The sequence below is a fragment of the Astatotilapia calliptera genome, chromosome 18 (genome assembly GCF_900246225.1).
Source record: "Astatotilapia calliptera chromosome 18, fAstCal1.2, whole genome shotgun sequence".
Taxonomy (NCBI): Eukaryota; Metazoa; Chordata; class Actinopteri; order Cichliformes; family Cichlidae; genus Astatotilapia; species Astatotilapia calliptera.
The window spans coordinates 20,036,256-20,057,170 of record NC_039319.1 but is presented as its reverse complement, the minus strand read 5'-3'; the positions used below and the strand labels follow the sequence as shown (position 1 = coordinate 20,057,170).

Below are 20,915 nucleotides of genomic sequence, written 5' to 3'. Positions count from 1 at the left end.
GTGAAATCCAACAATACCAGAATTATTGACCATGCATTCACCTATATATCCAGGGACATGAACTCAAACTATCAGTAACATTAAAGAGGATCCACCTGAAAACACATCAACTAATTAAAAAAATCTAAAGGATCTAAAATTAGGTTCTACTCTTGTTAAAACAGCAGTTTGAAAGTATATATAATGTCTCAAATACATTTTTGTAGTATGAAATAATTGTGCCATAACTTTTTGAAACTGTTAAATAGTAGCCAATAGGCATAGCTTCACTTACCATCACAGAGAAACCTTAAGAAAAGAAAAATGCACAGAACAAATACATCCATGGCTCTATGTGGTGTTGTAACACTTGAGAGTAAGGATTCCACATAAACATGCCCTCATACAGATACAGACGAGCTTTTCAAGCAAGAGCAATCCTATTGTTTGCTAGAAAAAAAACAATTACCTTCCTTATCCGTATCATGTTACAGGTTTTGTGTTATTTGTTTTTCCTTTGTTTGGGTTGGTGTTCCTGCTGTACTGCAGGTGGTTAATGGGTTGTACCTTAAAAATGTACACGTAAACTTGGGACCAAATGGCTGCACACAAAGAAACACAAATGTCCTTACAGTCCACTTTTATTAGAGTAGTAAGTTCATCAGAAACCTTCAACAATGCAGGAAGCCAAAAACACCTTATGAAATGTGATCATTCACCACATACTTTTTAAATTTTTTATATTATCCAATGAGAATAATAGCTCAATTTACATGTAGAGTACAATGATTATATCAAATATATGTAGAAATAATAAGAAAAAGATAGGTATCTAAACATTCATGAAAAAATAGATATGCTGATATTCAGAAAACATAGCCCTAAAAAGCTAGGTAAAGACAACACTTGCTGGCTAACGAAGAAAAGCCAAAATCATTACACTCATCTGTTCTTTTTTATCCATATGGAGTTTTATGTAACTGATAGAGATTAAACTCATCCACATTCAAAGACAGTGTTTCATCTGGCATTCACACTCTCCAGCTCTCTCCAAACTCTTTAGTGCTTCTGGCTATGGTACCATCTGGCTTCATCCTGTCATTTTTTCTCTGAGCATCAAAGTTTCCACACAGGCCTCCCACCTTCCTTTTATAAATGTGTGGTAGAGTAATCTCTGCAGAATAAATATGAGCGTTTAATACATTGTATGAATATGGGAAACGATAAATTATTTATTAGCTTAAAGTGGAATGACACATTAAATAAATTACATCATCTGCTTTTGATATTGTACACTGGCTACCTGCTGAATGGTGTCCATTAAATGCCACTGACAAGCCAAAATCAGTTTGTAGGTAGATATGAGAGGAACGCTTCCAGATCTTTAGACCACCAGTCACTGAGACGGGCATTTCCGTAGGTTTTCCATCCACCTGAAGAGGAAAAAAAATCTCTCAGTGCAATTTAAGATAACTGAAGTATATGTAGATGTCAATTCTGCTGTTCATTCCTGTATGATTATGTTTGTTGTATGAAGAGAAACATACATTTTTGTTGTGGAAAGCTTGAGTATTAGCTGAAGTCTTTCCTATATTATCAAATACGTACAAGTTATTGAGATTCTATTAGCTTTCAGTGCGTAATAGCTAATGTTAGCATGCTAGTGTGATACAATCACAAGCAAAGTACATTATAACGCTTACAGTCTTATACTTGCTTAGTTTTAGTTCCGTACCCTTGCAAATTGAGATTCATAGGATTATATTACTCGCACACAGACACAATAACATCTAGGCACCGGATAAACATGGAATATTGCCATTACTGTTTTTTACACATTGTCTCTCTTCCTCTGTCTTATACCTACAAATGTTAAAGTGAAAAGAAATGCGCTATCACACAGCATAATTTAGCACATATAACATCCTCTCCCTCGCTACAGTTGTAACACCTTGAAGAGAAATGGGAAGAGGAGCTAGTTATTTCCCAGACTGATTTTACAAATGTCTGTGTGTAGGTAGCATCACACTGTGCCACAGTAAAATGCTAAGAAGTTAATGTGTTAATACATACGATCAGTTTCCGATTCTTCTTGAACTCCACAGTGTGATTGTACACTCTGATCTTAAGCTCTTGTAATCTGTGGTGCTCGTCATGTTCTTTGCTGTCATCGTCATCATCATCACCTTCCCTGCTCTTCTGCTCTTCTTCACTGCTGCTGTCATTTTCATGCTGACTATCACCGCCCTGATCTAAGACGGGCGTGTTGATGCTTTCAATGTAGATGTCTGGAAGGTTGTTTGGCAAGTTGCTGGTCCTCACCAGCACGTAAGAGTGTTCACCCTCAAAGTCATGCTTCATTTTATCAAATGTTTTATATTCAGGGTCCTTCTTGATCGTACACTCATCGAAGTCTGTCGGGAACAAGAAGAGCAGTTAAATAAATAGGAACAAAAGCATAGTTTAGGTACATTGCAGGCATGTAGACTACCTGTAGACTGGCAGTAATAATTGCCCTTTTCATTTTGAAGGCAGACAGCATTTCCATCACATTCATCTTCATCATCACAGTCAATCTTTCCTATTCCGTCATCCTTCTCACATTCACATTTCTGACTGCAGTGATCTGTGTACCACTGTTCATTGAACTGAAAAGACACAGACAGTCAACATACCACATGACCACAAGCTCATTTTCAAAATTGTCCATATTGTCAATTTGTCTTACTTGGTGTTTGGTGCCATTCTTGTCCACACAGCCACATTGTTCCAGAGGCACACAAATCTTCATTTTCATGACAAAGCCATCATCGCACACACATCCAGGAACACAAACCTCATTGTCACTACAATGTGGTGGGCCATTCAAGAAAAAACAGGTTGGACTACATGCAGGGACACAAGTGGTATAGTGACTATACCGTGGGCAAATTGGTGCTGGGGAAGGAAAGATGTATAGAGTTGGAGAACAGATATATCCTCAGTTATAAACTTCAAATGACAGAAAAACAAAATAAAAAAAAGTTTTTGTTATATATTGAAAATGTATTTGTTAATCCCAAAAAGTTGATTCTGTTCATCTGGATGTATAATTTTCATTGGGAGCAACACTGGATGATTGAGCATGCATCAAGACATGTGCTTGTTATTGTCTTAAGCTTAGAACTGACATACATGCACAAACATAACATGACAGCTACTGTATACATTTTAGGAAACCCAATTCAATGTTTCAATTTGTTTTTATAACTATAGACACGCAAAAAGAACTTACTTGGTACCGTCAGGGTTGTTTGTTGCGGTCTTGCTGTTGTTGTAGATTGCGGTTTATTTGTTGTGGGCTGGGGTCCAACTGTGGTTGATGGTTGTGGCCCAGCTGTTGTTTCCGGCTTTCGTTGGGTGTTGTTTCCGGCTTTAGTTGAGTTGTGGTTGATGGTTGTGGCCCAGCTGTTGTTTCCGGCTTTAGTTGAGTTGTGGTTGATGGTTGTGGCCCAGTTGTTGTTTCCGGCTTTAGTTGAGTTGTGGTTGATGGTTGTGGCCCAGCTGTTGTTTCCGGCTTTAGTTGAGTTGTGGTTGATGGTTGTGGCCCAGCTGTTGTTTCCGGCTTTAGTTGAGTTGTGGTTGATGGTTGTGGCCCAGCTGTTGTTTCCGGCTTTCGTTGGGTTGTGGTTGATGGTTGTGGCCCAGCTGTTGTTTCCGGCTTTAGTTGAGTTGTGGTTGATGGTTGTGGCCCAGCTGTTGTTTCCGGCTTTAGTTGAGTTGTGGTTGATGGTTGTGGCCCAGCTGTTGTTTCCGGCTTTAGTTGAGTTGTGGTTGATGGTTGTGGCCCAGCTGTTGTTTCCGGCTTTCGTTGGGTTGTGGTTGATGGTTGTGGCCCAGCTGTTGTTTCCGGCTTTAGTTGAGTTGTGGTTGATGGTTGTGGCCCAGCTGTTGTTTCCGGCTTTAGTTGAGTTGTGGTTGATGGTTGTGGCCCAGCTGTTGTTTCCGGCTTTAGTTGAGTTGTGGTTGATGGTTGTGGCCCAGCTGTTGTTTCCGGCTTTGACTGAGTTGTAGTTGTTGTTGGATTGACCAGTTCTGTAACAATATTTCACAGTCCGGTCTGTCATTTAGATTGTCAGATAGTGTTTGGACTGCACAAAATATAGTTAGGACATTAGGATTACCTGCACAGCGCCCATGATAAAGTGACACATCATCTACTGCCACATCAGACTGAGTATTCGAACCTCTTCGTCCTTCAAATATAATCTAAAAGTAAAGCGGTTACTGTTACATGGCACTATACTTGTGATGGTATACAGAGTGATTAGGTTACACTTAAATGAAAAGTATTGGACTGTTATTTATTTGCAGTGCAGTTTTCCAACATCAGATAGGTCTAATAAAGAAATGTCTCTGATAGGTAACACACCTGGAAAGTGTCTGTTGCTGTAATGTCCACCTGAGCCAGGTGCCACATATTTCCTTGGTCATTCTGCTTCCTCCAAATCTGATTGGCTATTCTGTTTTGGAGCAGGTAAACATGGAGGCCCATTGTATCTGCTGAGCCGTACATATGGTACCAGAACTGCAGACACTGAGGTCCAGAGTCAGAGCACTCAGAGCTGATGAAACGCGCTGTGTCTCCATATGATGCACTGTTGGCGTCAATGTAAAGATAGTGGCCACCTGAATAGGGACATACATTTTTAGACAATAATATTGAGAATGATTCAGTAAATTACACATGTTCAAGTCATTTACATGGTTAAAACTGCTTGTTAAATTTCTTTGCATCGACATTTTTAACATTAAACTGAAAAAAAGGGAAAAAAGAAAACTACAATAAAACAAAAATAAAGAAATAACTAACGATCAAATGGTTTTAACAATGCAACTATGGTTAATATTAAACAGAAAATTTGTGTGTGGTTTACTTATTTTTTTTCCTGGAAAAATAACTGTTTCTGGTTTGTGAAAGCTAATTACCTCCTGTGGTGTGATCTGAAGATGGTCCAGTATTGATCGTAGGAGTGGAGCCACTCTGTCTTGTCCAATCAAAAGCATCAGTTATCATCTGATTCCACTGACATAAATCTTGCTCAAAATCACAGTGCATCTGGCATGCTGTTAAAAAAGAGAAAGAAATATGATTACATCATTGATACAGTAATTTTAGATATTACGTAATGGATTTGTAAACCAGAATAAACTAGAATGGGAAACAAGAGCTGCTGTAAAATTATTACTATACCTGGCTGCAGAGGTGGCCGGCTATCTGGAGCTTCAGTAACATTGTTCTTATTAATTAGGTTGGTTGTTTCCTCCACTACGGGAGGGACAGTGATATTTATTATCGGTGGTTGGAAGGTAGCAGTGAGCATAGGAGGCTGTGGAGCTGCAGTGGTTTGGACAGGGACTCTTGGGGGCGCTGTGGTATTAAGATCAGGTCTAGCTGATTGTGTTGTAATTCCACCTACCAGATCTGCAACAGTATAAAAATGTTATTAAGTGTCTGCATAGAAAGTTGGAAACAGCTTTTCAAACCTGGTAAAGTATATTTTGTTTTTTATATGCTTCTTACCTGAGCAGCGGCCGTGATAAAGCTTCAAATCATCTATGGCCACATCTGACTCATCATTGGATCCTCTGCGCCCCTCAATAATGATCTAAATGATAAAATTAAATTGAATGATACATTTGCAGGATAATTTTTTATAACTAGAAAGCAGGCCACACTCCATGGTTTGAAATAGGTCACCTGAAAAGGTGTGGTTGGTTCAATGTCCACTTGAGCCAGGTGCCACATATTTCCTTGGTCATTCTGCTTCCTCCAAACCTGATTGGCTATTCTGTTTTGGAGCAGGTAAACATGGAGGCCCATTGTATCTGCTGAGCCGTACATATGGTACCAGAACTGCAGACACTGAGGTCCAGAGTCAGAGCACTCAGAGCTGATGAGACGAGCTGTGTCTCCATACGATGCACTGTTGGCTTCAATGTAAAGATAGTGGCCACCTGAACGGGGACATACAATCAGTAAGTTAAAGATATGCTTTTAGGCAATAACACTGAGAATAAATAAGTACAGAAGTTAATTTACAAGCCATTTGCACTTGTTGCTAAAACTGCCTCATAAAGTTTTTCATACTGAATGGAAAAAACAAAAAACAAAAAAAAACAAATCACTAAACTGGCTTTAATGGTGTTACTGTTTTATTCGGGAAGTTTAACACTATATAACCTCAGTATATTAACTTTATTTTCCCTATGTCAGAAAGCTAATTACCTCCTGTGGTGTGATCTGTAGAAGGTCCTGTATTGATAGTAGGAGTGGAGCCACTGTTTCTTGTCCAATCAAAAGCATCTGTGATCAACTGATTCCACTGACATAAATCTTGCTCAAAATTACAGTGGAATTGGCACACTGTTCAAAAAAGAAAAATATGATTATATAAGGCATAGAATAATTCTAGACATAAAATATCCATCCATCCATTCTCTTCCTCTTATCCTTATCAGGGGTGGGGAACTGGAGCCTAACTGAGCTTCCATTGGGTGAGAAGCAGGGTACACACTGGACAGGTCACCATTATATTGCAGGGCTAATACAGACAGACAACCATTTGCACTCACATTCACACCTATAGGAAATTTACAATCAACAATTAACCTAACCCCACTAACTGCATGTCTTTGGGCTGTAGAAAGAAGCCACAGTACCCCGAGAGAACCCACACAAACATGGGGAGAACATGCAAACTGCACACAGAAAGGCGTGTTGGAGTAAAACTCATGACTTTTATGTAGTGAGTCAACGGTGCTAACCACCACCCCACACTGCTGCACAAATAATGGATGTGTAAACCAGAGGTGGGACCAAGTCATTGTTTTGCAAGTCTCAAGTAAGTCTCAAGTCTTTATCCTCAAGTCACAAGTCAAGTCTCAAGTAATGTCAGGCAAGTCAGAGTCAAGTCTCAAGTCACTGGTTTAAAAGTCCGAGTAAAGTCACAAGTCTGAAACTTTGAATTTCAAGTCCTTTCGAGTCTTTCAAAAAAATAAATAAATAAAAGAATGTTGCAGTTATATGCTAAATGTAAATATTAGACCATGTGATTTTTAAATCTCTGTTTTTCTCAACACATGACAAAATAGTGAACTTAGAAAATATACACAAATTGTGAAATTGCACCTCTATAAAATGCAGCTCAATTAAACTTAGCTCCAAGAATAATTTTCACAGACTGTTCTGAGATAAGCTGCATGTTATTCTTGGATGCGCTTGTAGGACCGGCTTTAAAATAGCATGACAAAAATATCATACACATTAAAGCTAGTTGACATCACAAAGTTAGATGAAGTCAGCTATCTCATCGCAGCAAAAGAGAAGCACCACCTACCGTTCTTTATGCAACTTCAACTGTCGGACAAAGTTGGAAGTTGTTCCATCTCTGTCCGTGATTCTCTTCTTGCATATTTTGCATATTACATTTCGTTTTTTTTGTTGACTACTTCATAGTTTATGTACCTGAAAAAAATAACTCCTTGCAGCATTTTTGAGCGTTTTTTTTTTTCTTCTTAAAAAACTCTGGTTAATTTGATTGACTGTGCTACAGCTCACGCACACATACGTACGGAGTGTGGTTGGAATAAATGAATGAATTAATTGAATTAAAGGTGCACACTTTCTATATAATATGTGTGTTAAATTTTAGATTTGGGGTGAAATATCAAGTCTTTTCAAGTAAACCGGTTCAAGTCCAATTCAAGTCCCAGGTCACTGGTGTAAAAGTCCAAGTCAAGTCACAAGTCTTAGAACATTTTTTCAAGTCAAGTCTAAAGTCATAAAATTAATGACTCAAGTCTGACTGGAGTCCAAGTCATGTGACTCGAGTCCACACCTCTGGTGTAAACTATTATCTGTTAGAGTATAAATGGGACATTGAAGTGTTACTGTGAAATTATTACTATACCTGGCTGCAGAGGTGGCCGGCTATCTGGAGCTTCAGTAACATTGTTCTTATTAATTAAGTTGGTTGTTTCCTCCACTACGGGAGGGGCAGTGATATTTATTATCGCTGGTTGGAAGGTAGCAGTGAGCATAGGAGGCTGTGGAGCTGCAGTGGTTTGGACAGGGACTCTTGGGGGCACTGTGGTATTAAGATCAGGTCTTGCTGATTGTGTTGTAATTCCACCTACCAGATCTGCAACAGTTTAAAAATGTTATTAAGTGTCTGCATAGAAAGTGAGAAACACCTTTCCAAACCAATAATGGTATGTTATGATATATAAACCTTTTACCTAAGCAGCGGCCGTGATAAAGCTTCAAATCATCTATGGCCACATCTGACTCATCATTGGATCCTCTGCGCCCCTCAATAATGATCTAAATGATAAAATTAAATTGAATGATATGTTTGCAGGATAATTTTTTATAACCAGAAAGCAGGCCACACTCCATGGTTTGAAATAGGTCACCTGAAAAGGTGTGGTTGGTTCAATGTCCACTTGAGCCAGGTGCCACATATTTCCTTGGTCATTCTGCTTCCTCCAAACCTGATTGGCTATTCTGTTTTGGAGCAGGTAAACATGGAGGCCCATTGTATCTGCTGAGCCGTACATATGGTACCAGAACTGCAGACACTGAGGTCCAGAGTCAGAGCACTCAGAGCTGATGAGACGAGCTGTGTCTCCATACGATGCACTGTTGGCTTCAATGTAAAGATAGTGGCCACCTGAATGGGGACATACAATCAGTAAGTTAAAGATATGCTTTTAGGCAATAACACTGAGAATAAATAAGTATAGAAGTTAATTTACAAGCCATTTGCACTTGTTGCTAAAACTGCCTCATAAAGTTTTTCATACTGAATGGAAAAAACAAAAAACAAAAAAAAACAAATCACTAAACTGGCTTTAATGGTGTTACTGTTTTATTCGGGAAGTTTAACACTATATAACCTCAGTATATTAACTTTATTTTCCCTATGTCAGAAAGCTAATTACCTCCTGTGGTGTGATCTGTAGAAGGTCCTGTATTGATAGTAGGAGTGGAGCCACTGTTTCTTGTCCAATCAAAAGCATCTGTGATCAACTGATTCCACTGACATAAATCTTGCTCAAAATTACAGTGGAATTGGCACACTGTTCAAAAAAGAAAAATATGATTATATAAGGCATAGAATAATTCTAGACATAAAATATCCATCCATCCATTCTCTTCCTCTTATCCTTATCAGGGGTGGGGAACTGGAGCCTAACTGAGCTTCCATTGGGTGAGAAGCAGGGTACACACTGGACAGGTCACCATTATATTGCAGGGCTAATACAGACAGACAACCATTTGCACTCACATTCACACCTATAGGAAATTTACAATCAACAATTAACCTAACCCCACTAACTGCATGTCTTTGGGCTGTAGAAAGAAGCCACAGTACCCCGAGAGAACCCACACAAACATGGGGAGAACATGCAAACTGCACACAGAAAGGCGTGTTGGAGTAAAACTCATGACTTTTATGTAGTGAGTCAACGGTGCTAACCACCACCCCACACTGCTGCACAAATAATGGATGTGTAAACCAGAGGTGGGACCAAGTCATTGTTTTGCAAGTCTCAAGTAAGTCTCAAGTCTTTATCCTCAAGTCACAAGTCAAGTCTCAAGTAATGTCAGGCAAGTCAGAGTCAAGTCTCAAGTCACTGGTTTAAAAGTCCGAGTAAAGTCACAAGTCTGAAACTTTGAATTTCAAGTCCTTTCGAGTCTTTCAAAAAAATAAATAAATAAAAGAATGTTGCAGTTATATGCTAAATGTAAATATTAGACCATGTGATTTTTAAATCTCTGTTTTTCTCAACACATGACAAAATAGTGAACTTAGAAAATATACACAAATTGTGAAATTGCACCTCTATAAAATGCAGCTCAATTAAACTTAGCTCCAAGAATAATTTTCACAGACTGTTCTGAGATAAGCTGCATGTTATTCTTGGATGCGCTTGTAGGACCGGCTTTAAAATAGCATGACAAAAATATCATACACATTAAAGCTAGTTGACATCACAAAGTTAGATGAAGTCAGCTATCTCATCGCAGCAAAAGAGAAGCACCACCTACCGTTCTTTATGCAACTTCAACTGTCGGACAAAGTTGGAAGTTGTTCCATCTCTGTCCGTGATTCTCTTCTTGCATATTTTGCATATTACATTTCGTTTTTTTTGTTGACTACTTCATAGTTTATGTACCTGAAAAAAATAACTCCTTGCAGCATTTTTGAGCGTTTTTTTTTTCTTCTTAAAAAACTCTGGTTAATTTGATTGACTGTGCTACAGCTCACGCACACATACGTACGGAGTGTGGTTGGAATAAATGAATGAATTAATTGAATTAAAGGTGCACACTTTCTATATAATATGTGTGTTAAATTTTAGATTTGGGGTGAAATATCAAGTCTTTTCAAGTAAACCGGTTCAAGTCCAATTCAAGTCCCAGGTCACTGGTGTAAAAGTCCAAGTCAAGTCACAAGTCTTAGAACATTTTTTCAAGTCAAGTCTAAAGTCATAAAATTAATGACTCAAGTCTGACTGGAGTCCAAGTCATGTGACTCGAGTCCACACCTCTGGTGTAAACTATTATCTGTTAGAGTATAAATGGGACATTGAAGTGTTACTGTGAAATTATTACTATACCTGGCTGCAGAGGTGGCCGGCTATCTGGAGCTTCAGTAACATTGTTCTTATTAATTAAGTTGGTTGTTTCCTCCACTACGGGAGGGGCAGTGATATTTATTATCGCTGGTTGGAAGGTAGCAGTGAGCATAGGAGGCTGTGGAGCTGCAGTGGTTTGGACAGGGACTCTTGGGGGCGCTGTGGTATTAAGATCAGGTCTTGCTGATTGTGTTGTAATTCCACCTACCAGATCTGCAACAGTTTAACGGTGTTATTAAGTGTCTGCATAGAAAGTGAGAAACACCTTTCCAAACCAATAATGGTATGTTATGATATATAAACCTTTTACCTAAGCAGCGGCCGTGATAAAGCTTCAAATCATCTATGGCCACATCTGACTCATCATTGGATCCTCTGCGCCCCTCAATAATGATCTAAATGATAAAATTAAATTGAATGATATGTTTGCAGGATAATTTTTTATAACCAGAAAGCAGGCCACACTCCATGGTTTGAAATAGGTCACCTGAAAAGGTGTGGTTGGTTCAATGTCCACTTGAGCCAGGTGCCACATATTTCCTTGGTCATTCTGCTTCCTCCAAACCTGATTGGCTATTCTGTTTTGGAGCAGGTAAACATGGAGGCCCATTGTATCTGCTGAGCCATACATATGGTACCAGAACTGCAGACACTGAGGTCCAGAGTCAGAGCACTCAGAGCTGATGAGACGAGCTGTGTCTCCATACGATGCACTGTTGGCTTCAATGTAAAGATAGTGGCCATCTAGAAAAGGTGATTGAAAACATTAAAGATATAATAATATAAGGAATAAGTCCACCTTTAGATGTATTATGGTTTTATTAACTGTCAGTGTAAATTTTACATCAAATCTTACCACCAGTGTGGTCAGCAGAGGGGCCCGTCATTAAAGTGGGGGTAGAACCTCTTTGCCAGGTCCAGTCAAAAGCATCCGTAATCGTCTGGTCCCAGCTACAAAGGTTGCTATCAAAGTTACAGTCAAGATTGCAGACTAAAGGGAAACATTTGGAGAAAAAAAATAGCATGAGTCATGAGATACTTGCTAAACTTCCTAAAAGTGAACCCTAGTTACCATTAGAATCTGCACACTCAGTACATGAACAAGATGTAAATGTTAATTTTTAACTTAACATAAGGTTTTATGATGCAGAAACACATGACTTGTAAAATATAACTTCCTGTGTATTTACTTTGGTGTAAGGGGAGCATTTCTGTAGTTGTAGAAGGCTTAGTTCCACTTCCCAGGGCTGGAAAGCTACCTAAATAAAAACAACACTGACTTTTGGTAAACTCTGTCACATCAGTTATGCTAAAGAAGTTTATATCTTAAATGATTTACTTTCCAAACTGTTTACAACAGTATTGCATAGTTCCATATTTATTAAGCACCTACAGTTTGCTTTGCCTTTGTTACCTGAACATGAGCCAAAATGGACAGATATGTCATCTATGGCCACATCTGACTGATAATTAGAGCCTCGAATTCCTTCTATTATAATCTGAAAGGCATAAGAAGAAAATAGAATTCTAAATTAGGATATCAAGTCTTGATTTCCAGCAAGCCCTTCATACATTTCTTATGTTCATGTATTGTCAAACTCACTTGGAATGGACCAGACACTTTGACATCAGCTCTTCCCAGATGCCATTCAGGTCCCTGGTTGTCCATCATGGACCAGAGCTTTGTTGTTTTACTGTCTTTCAGCAGGTAGATATTAAGAGCCATGGCTGTGGCTGAACCATACATATGGTACCAGAAATACAGGCAGAGTGGTCCGTTAAAATTACACGCCGAGCTCATCAAACGGGCAGAGTCTCCATGAGTTACACTGTCTCCCTCAAGGTACATGTAGAAACCAGCTATGGAAAAGTTGAATAGTACACATTAAGTATAAACAATGTTATGAAACCAACCAAAATAGACCCCAACCTCTAAAAAGGAAAAACAACAGAAGTAACAGACTGGTTTTACCTCCAGTGGTGTGGTCTTGGTTTGGACCTGTTAAATTTGTTGGTGTGGGTCCAGAGTGTTTTGTCCAATCAAAAGTGTCCTGCATAAGCTGCTCCCACCCACACAGATCTTTTTCAAAATTGCAGTTCAAGGGACAAACTATAGAAAGCAAAATGTAAATAATGGATGAAAGAAACAAACAATGGAAATGCTGATTTATGAGTTAATAATAATTTCTGAGATACAGTGCTTTTAAACTTTGAAAAAACTTTAATATCCCATCTAATGTGTCGAAGGTTATACCTCAGGTCAGCAAAAGAACTAAAATATATTTACACTTCTATTAAATATTGGCACATATAAAGCAAGCAAGGTTATTAGCTAAGCTAATATTTGTTTTGAAATGATTATTTGTAAACTGTATCACGTCACTTATTTAAACTAGTCCTCGATAAACTTTCTAAACTGTGAATGCTCTTACAAGTTTGATCTGGTGTTGGAGAAGCAGTTGTTGGAGGAGCTGTTGAGGTAGAAAGGCCTTCTGAAATTGGATGAAAACACACACAGTTAACACAACCTATCTAGACATCCTACTGTATATTTACTTGTATGATAATAACAGTGTCATCCTCATATTTGATGCAAATACCCACCACAGGCTGTGCCAGTCTGCCAATTTGGAAGTTCAACTCCTGAAACCTGGCATGCTGTTGCATAGGACTTCAGAGATTCACAGAGTGTGTGTTGGTCGCCGCTCGTAGCACAGTAGTCATACACACAACTATTGAGGTAAATGCTTGGGTGAATGTGTTCATGACAGGGCATGAAAACACTGCCAAACAGCACTGAACACTCATTGTAGGCTGTATCCCTCTCATCCTTGTCACAGAGTCTTGGATTGTTTGGACGAGCTAAACATCTGAGAAAATTTAGACAAACAGAGATTAGTTACTTCTAGATTATACTGTACATGGACGTAACTTTGTGCTGAACATTGAGGGGGTCAAGACCTCTATCTAAATAAATAAATAAATCTGGGTAAACTCCCAGATGATTAAACATGCAACTATCTTGCTGGTAATAACCGAAATGGATAAAGAAAATCAACAGCCTATCTATGCAAGATAATTCATAATTTTATTGGGGGGGGGGGGGTAATATTAGCTGGGTCTGATTATTGGGAGGGGGGTCATAACCCCCCTAGAAATTACGCCCCTGATACTGTATAAAACATGTTGATGTAATTTTAAATAAATTACGATGCATAAAGAAAAATATATGCTAGTGTGTGAGTTTAGTACATTGGCTAGCCAAGGCGCCAGGTTGTATTCACTCAAAAAAACAACTTTTCACCCTTAATATGCATGATGCGACCATTCTAAGTAAAAAGAAGCTGAAAGATATAAAATCAAAGGTTTATTTATTCAAATACTCAATCTTCAAGGAAAACGTGCTTTGTATAAACTGAATATATACAAATCAAGTAAATTTAATTTGACCAGATTCATTTCAACATTTTACATGGAACACTTACATAATACATCATTTAATTAAAGTCAGCAGTTTTTGAAGAAATACGTGCTCCCTGCAGTTGTCTGACAAGCTGAGCAGATTTTTAGATGTTGGCTTGAAATAAAATACCTCCCTCTGTTGTGCCTGAACTGCAAATCCTGCATGTGTGTCTATTTCATGATTTGCCGTGATAGCAGGTTGGGTTATTACGTTGTGAATGTAATGTAATAACCCCCACCCCGCCACAAAGACACTCAGAACCTGCTTAGATTACTAACATACAACAACAATGCTGGCATGCTCAGGCTCAGCAGGTGATGTTCACTGATTTTACTAAACATGCTATGTTGCTTAATAGTATGAAAGAAAAAGCACAATTCAGGCTCATTGGAGAGTAAACACTGCCACTCTGCTGGCGCTAAAAAATGCAGTCATTTTACTAGCTTTTGTTTTTTTTCAATACTATGCTGGTATATTTAGGTACAGAAGTGCCATACTGGTACCCAAATGTTTGCTGTTACTGTGTACAGTATTAAAATAACTCACTCAGAGTTGTTTGGGACCCTCCAGCTGTCACCAAACTCAAACGTTTCTGACACGTTTTGGCCTCCTGGAGTTACAAAGTCATCGTCCTGGTATCCAGAATAAGTGCCACACAGACCACACAGTTCATATTTGTAGTGCTCATCCACCTGCAGAAACAGTCTGTTCTCTCCATCTATGTGCATTTTGAGGCCAAAAGTTGTCTCCAAGATGATATGATTATTCTTCACATACACCCATACTGAGCCATATGTCCCGCTGGTGGAATATGGCAGTTGGACTTGCTTATAACTGACCTAAAGAAAGGACAGTCTTTTAATAATTGAACTTATTTTGCATGTTGTTTTACATAAAGTAGAGATAATATTTTCTTGAAATAGTTAGTTAGGTTAGTGCTACCAGTGACCTACTAACTAACTAAAGTATAGCCCTTTAGCTTGCTTAAGTTCCAGGTTGTAAACAGCTGACTTCCTCTAACGATCTGACACAACAGTAACTGACCTCTAAAAACGTGTGAAAGTCATCTGCCACTGTCATTAATGAATTACAGGAGATAATGCAGAACAAAAGAAGTCCTTGTGCAGTAAAATGTAAGCTGTAACTAATCCCAGATCACTGTTCTTGAAAACAGCCCTGTTGAATTTAAAGGTGAAGAAATGTTTTCAATGGTGTTAAAGAGAGAATTGCTTTCTTACATAGACCTCTCCGCTTTGATTCAAGATGAGATACAGATCCTCGACTTGGAGAGCCACGGCTTGAAGCTTGGATCTGGTGAAGTTCTGAAGGGGGGGGTGGGTGTTGTGTCCAGATACTGTGAACTGGACTGAGCTTCCTCCACCACATGTGGTGGTCAATATGTAACTGCATCCCCCTTGAAAGTCATATGCCAGACCGTCAAAGGTGATGTAGTGTGGATCACCGTACACACTGCAGGTGGTGGGTTTGAAAAGGAAGCAGCCTTTGACCCCATCTTTAACCTTACAAACTTCATTGTCTGCACATTGCATTTGAGTGCACTGCATATTGTTATTACCCATACACTGACACTGTTGCACACAATCTCCTTCCACCAGTATTTCTCCTTTCTGCAGGCAGAACAGAGTTATGTGAATAAATTACTGTGAAATTGAATATGTGAATAAGAAATTGTGTTGTGTTCATTTACCTCACTTACCTCATAGTGTTTTCCATTATACCAGCACCCGCAGTCTTCTGCTGGGACACACTTTTCCCCACTGAGTTTGAAGCCAGAATCACACTCACATCTTGCCTCACAGCTTCCACAGGAGCCAGCTATATCCAGACTGGAGCACACCTCGGGACAGCCATCAGCACACGAGTTATAGTGGCTGTTCTCACCGCACTGAATGGCTGAGGGGATCCGAGAAAAAGACAGGAAAAAGTGCATGACCTTTACTGTTATCAGTTATTATTTGCCACTGTGCGCTCTATTTTGAAAAGGAGGAAGAAAACAAAAGCAGGATTTAATAACGCAACATACGGCAGATTGTGGAGTTCCTCAACATGGGTACTGCAATGCCAGCTTTATTGCAGATATCAATATAGACCCGTAGCGTCTCACATAGCACGGCTTGGTCACCATGAGTAGAACACATGGCAAACACGCAGCCTCTGATATAGCTGTCTGCCCCTACAACTGATAAGCAGTCAGCAAAGGGACCAGTAGTAGAGAATAAGCCTCCACAGTACAGCTCGCTGGCATACTGTGTCTCCTCCAGTGGGTCACACTGAGGGAATAGAATGGTTTCACAGGAAGAGGCAGTTTTCCCAGTCTGCCAGCTTTCAGCCAAAGCTGTTGCGTTTTGTGAATCGAGGTTCCTAAAGTCATCTTCTTTGAGGTGGTTAAAGTTGCCACACATGCCACAGACTTTATCAGAATAGGTTGATGGGAGGGTGACGTGGACCACACCAGTGCTGTCAAATGAGACTGTAAGACCAAAAGTGGTTGCCAGCACAATAGTGGTAGGGGTGCTCCTGATGTTGACAGTGTCGCTGTTAAGGCTTAGTGGAAGCTTTCTCCAGATCCCATTAATCTGAAAAACAGTGTTAGTTTAGCCTTTTTTACCAGTTGCCATACACAATATGGACTTATTGCATTTGAAAGTTTATATAAAAGAAGGCACTTAGAAGATAGCTGTGCTCATAAAGGCCAATATGACCCATTAGTCCTTTGCCAGTGGCAATAAAATCTGCCCTTTATGCAATTATGGGAATCGCTGGATTTGGTGCTTTACTTGGCTCAGTGGTCATTACTTCATAATGGCGAGGCAAAAGGAAGTGCAGTTGTATGAACAGTAGTTATGGATTATGAAGTTTACAGAGCAGTATAAAACAGAAAATGTGAATACATAATACTATATTTTTATTAGGAAAATAGCTGTTACCAAACAGATATTCGTTCAGTAGTTGACAGTGGCTTTGTTTACAAAATATTGACTTCCTTAGTAATGTAAAATACTCAAATTGTCTTCATATGTATGTGTCAGAAATGTACTCTTCAGTGTTTGTAAATGTTAAAGGCTGGTATAATTAGTAATTAACTGTGCCCTAAATGTCTTCCATACATATAAGTAACTCACCACAACCCGGTCTGTTTGGCTTTTCAGCAGAGACACCCTGTAAATCCTCATGTTAATATTGATCTTCTGGACCTCTGGCAGAGATGTGTTATCATGCTGCTCATTGACCACTTCCACAGCGAACATGGGCAGGGTTTCAGTGGGTGAGCAGGTCTTAGCCAGAACATAAGTGCAGGCGGTCGTAAAGCGGAACAATACTCCATCAAAAGTGCTGCCGTCTGCGGGACTGTGTATAGTGCACATCCCAAAGGTAGAAGTCCCATTGGGGCCTCTTCTTTGAGGACCACAGAGTTGGCCTTCAGGGCAGTGAGAGGGAAAGCAGGAGAGCTGGCCAGCAGAACAGAGGCAGCGGGTGGTCTCATCTGTCCATATCTCTGCATTCGATTCACACTGTAGTCCTGTTGGGGTGACCATATTAACAGCTTATCGACACCTATGTAGGATTAATAACATTAAAAAACTGTATTCAGTTTTAATATTGTAGTTCAGAATATTTTCTAAAACATCCTCATCAAAAAATGTCTTTGTGACAATTCTTATGACACGTCTTCTGTTTTTATGTACCGCACAAAGGTTATTATGAATACAGTTCAATCTTTTAATTGATTTGTGGCACTAGAGCTGTTGTTGAGAAGTTTAATTTGGTAAATACTTACCACAGGAGCCTTTTCTTACACCTATCTGTTTAAATGTGATCTCTTTCTCTATGGACAATCCTTGAACCACTTCAAACACAACCTAATATATAAAAAAGGTAATTTATTTAAGGACATGCTATAGAATATTTATATTATGACAGTACAGTTCTAATGTGTGCTGCTATGTTTTATTTTACCCGAGTCCTGGACTCAGTGATGTTCAGGGGCACAAATGCTTGCCTCCATGCATTCTGAGAGAGAGCAGGAGAGGTCCAGATTTCTACTGAACCAACGCTGTTTTTTAGCAAGACACGAAGTTCAGACCCATTAGCTGCAACTGGGACAAGGTACCAGAACTCTAGACAAGCCTGGCCCTCAATCCCTAGTGGACCACTCTCTGAAACATTCACTGCAAAATCCCCTGGAGGAGAAAAAGACAAAAAAGAAAACTTAATACGCTACATATTTTAAATGCTGATATGTGCTGATAATATATATTTAACAGAAACAGCTCTTCATCTTTGTTCTTGTAATTAAACAAGTACTGCCTTGTACTGAACATCTGCTGTGAAATAGCTGTAGCTGTAGAAGCTGTCTGTTTGTGTTGCTGTAGCTACTAAATTTGAATCTCATGTGTAGGCTCTCTGTTTGAGTGCTCCCAGGAAAACACCAGGTTGTAAAAGAATATAGCCTATTTCAGATCAATTTGTGATAATGTGGTGAGACACGAATACAATCGCAGCCTGTGTGTAGATTAAAACAGAACTGTGGATGGATGTTCCCGATATTTCGCCAAAGGTTGGGACAAAATTAAAGGTTAATTAATTCATTCAACTTATCTCTCAGAGCCAGAGTGAACCCAGAACTGTAAATTGGCTTGATGACTTCAAAAAGCAGTTCAGGCTACTGTTTTCTATTAAATATAATTGTCTTCACCTGCTCCTTTTTCACTCGCCAGCCACTCACAGTTCAGATTGGCATGTCTGTCATCAAAACACTGTATAACGTATTCTAAAGGAAACAAAAAATGAAATACGTCATTATGTACAACATGTTTGATTTGAGTTCTTATCTAAAGCAGGTCAGGTAATTATGAAATTCTTAAAGGTCTTAATAACTGTGCTACATCGTACCTGAATGTGCCCTCCACTCCGGTAAAGTAACTGATAGGAAGTCATTTTCAGCTCTGAAATAGGAAATCAATGACCAATAACCAATGTAACAAAATAAAGGACTGAGTTAAAAACTTGACTAAAAACTTCCTTTGTTTTAATTTAAATAAACTAAACTAAAATATTATTAATCACAGATAAACTAAAAAAATTTAAATGATCTTGAAACCTACCTGCATTGAGTCCCTGTCTGAGTTAGAAAGAGAACAGCCACCGTGACCACCAAATCTGTACGTATGCCTCCAAGCATAGCTGATCCTTTAATAGCAACCTCTCGGCTGCTCTCCTGTTGCTAAAACTCTTTTTCTCTTTGATGAGTTGAAGAATGAATGATGAGCAGTAACTGCTGTTAAGCCTTTTGGTGGAAGCAAAGCTTAAGCGACTGTTTGAATGCGAGCGCAAGCCTGTACTTTATGTCTTGTTCTCAGAATAGAGCTTTGGGTTTAGGTATTTATCCCTTTTATTTGACCACCTGACCAGGTAACCTCAGCCGTGGGAGGAAAAAGAGGACAGCAGGGCATTAAGGCATGAAAGGGGTTGGACTAGCATAAAAATGTTGTAAAGGTGACGACAACCCTACCGCTATTTTGGTAAACAGTGCTAAGTGAGGTCAAGGTTTAGTGTTGCTATGCCATAAAAGGTTCTAGAGCAAGGTAAGTGCACATAGACACACACTTACAAAAACATAAATGAGCCCATAAACTTAAAAAAGAAACAATTAGTTTTAGAAATAACTCTTTAGATAGTGCTGATACATAGTATAGTTTATAAGTGTATTAGAAAACATTGAGGTGATGTGGAAGAATACAATAAATTTAATAAAGCACAGCTTGTATAATAAGCTATTATGTAATTGGACCCAGATAAGCAACATAGCAGAACAAAGTTTCAAAAATGCAACCAAGTAGGACAGGAACCCCGAGTCTAGATGCTGGTTAAGTTGGAGATACAGCTGGAGACACTGATGAGGTTCTCTGAGGGATTAGGTGGAGATGGGGAGAAGGTGGGTCACACAAATGAGAGTCTGAAAAGTGGAATAACAGAATAGCACTGAGATTTAAAACACAGGGAAAAGAGTCAGATTCGCTCTCAGAAGGCACACAAGAAAATTATTGGATCAGCGTGATTGAGAGAAGTTTGAATTGAGCGACTTGAGCCTTTCTCAGCTGTCACAGGCCTGGATTCACCCTGGAACTGTGGCCAGTCCATTACAGAGCTAACACAGAGAGACAATTAGCTACACTCTGCCACATCCACATCTAAAATCTAGATTTGTGTTGTCACACCTCCACTGTTTTGTCTGTTTAAATAGAACTATAGAACTTTATACGTTCATTCCCTCCCCAGATCTGAACGGTAATCACACACAGGTACAAAACAAAACAACTGCACTGAGACGCACTGGAAGAGATGGTCTCTACTCACCTCTTCAGATTTAAAAGGAACTCTAGAGTAGAGATGGACCGGATCGGTCCGATACTGACGTAAATTACTGGATTGGATATCGGAGAGAAATAAAAAATGTAATCTGATCCATTAAAGATAAAAAAAGCACCTCACAAAACTTGCAACATGGTGTAACTCGGCTCATAACCGTAGCACCTTGGAGCAGTGTGCTCACGTGATAGAGCGGCTGTGTGTAGTTGTAATGCTGGTTTTGTTGCAAGGCTACATCTCTGAGAAAGTTTTCCCCAGAGAAGTAAAGCAAGTGTGTAAGTTTATCTCTGAATGTTTGTAAAGGATTCCCACGTTAAGCTTAACAACCGATATATGGAGCGACTGCCTCTTCTTGCTGCTACTTCAATCGTGAAACTGATCAATGATCAGCTGATCT

At 39.2% G+C, this 20,915-nt stretch overlaps 1 protein-coding gene across 1 annotated transcript; it reads right to left on the bottom strand.

Annotated features, from left to right (window-relative positions):
• Nucleotides 1–612: 612 nt before the first annotated feature.
• LOC113011128 (zonadhesin) lies at nucleotides 613–19,522 on the bottom strand. Its single transcript, XM_026150523.1, is given in 38 exon segments — nucleotides 613–1,153; nucleotides 1,283–1,412; nucleotides 2,053–2,393; nucleotides 2,471–2,627; nucleotides 2,708–2,916; nucleotides 3,254–3,381; nucleotides 3,384–4,053; nucleotides 4,143–4,227; nucleotides 4,391–4,647; nucleotides 4,948–5,085; nucleotides 5,213–5,443; nucleotides 5,543–5,627; nucleotides 5,720–5,976; nucleotides 6,248–6,385; nucleotides 7,932–8,162; nucleotides 8,260–8,344; nucleotides 8,437–8,693; nucleotides 8,965–9,102; nucleotides 10,648–10,878; nucleotides 10,976–11,060; nucleotides 11,153–11,409; nucleotides 11,522–11,656; nucleotides 11,856–11,924; nucleotides 12,080–12,164; nucleotides 12,269–12,525; nucleotides 12,638–12,775; nucleotides 13,098–13,157; nucleotides 13,270–13,535; nucleotides 14,675–14,967; nucleotides 15,367–15,756; nucleotides 15,846–16,042; nucleotides 16,173–16,725; nucleotides 17,272–17,669; nucleotides 17,928–18,009; nucleotides 18,107–18,330; nucleotides 18,846–18,920; nucleotides 19,043–19,095; nucleotides 19,255–19,522. Coding segments are annotated over 38 exon segments (7,605 nt in total). The 5' UTR covers nucleotides 19,332–19,522; the 3' UTR covers nucleotides 613–1,010.
• Nucleotides 19,523–20,915: the final 1,393 nt, after the last annotated feature.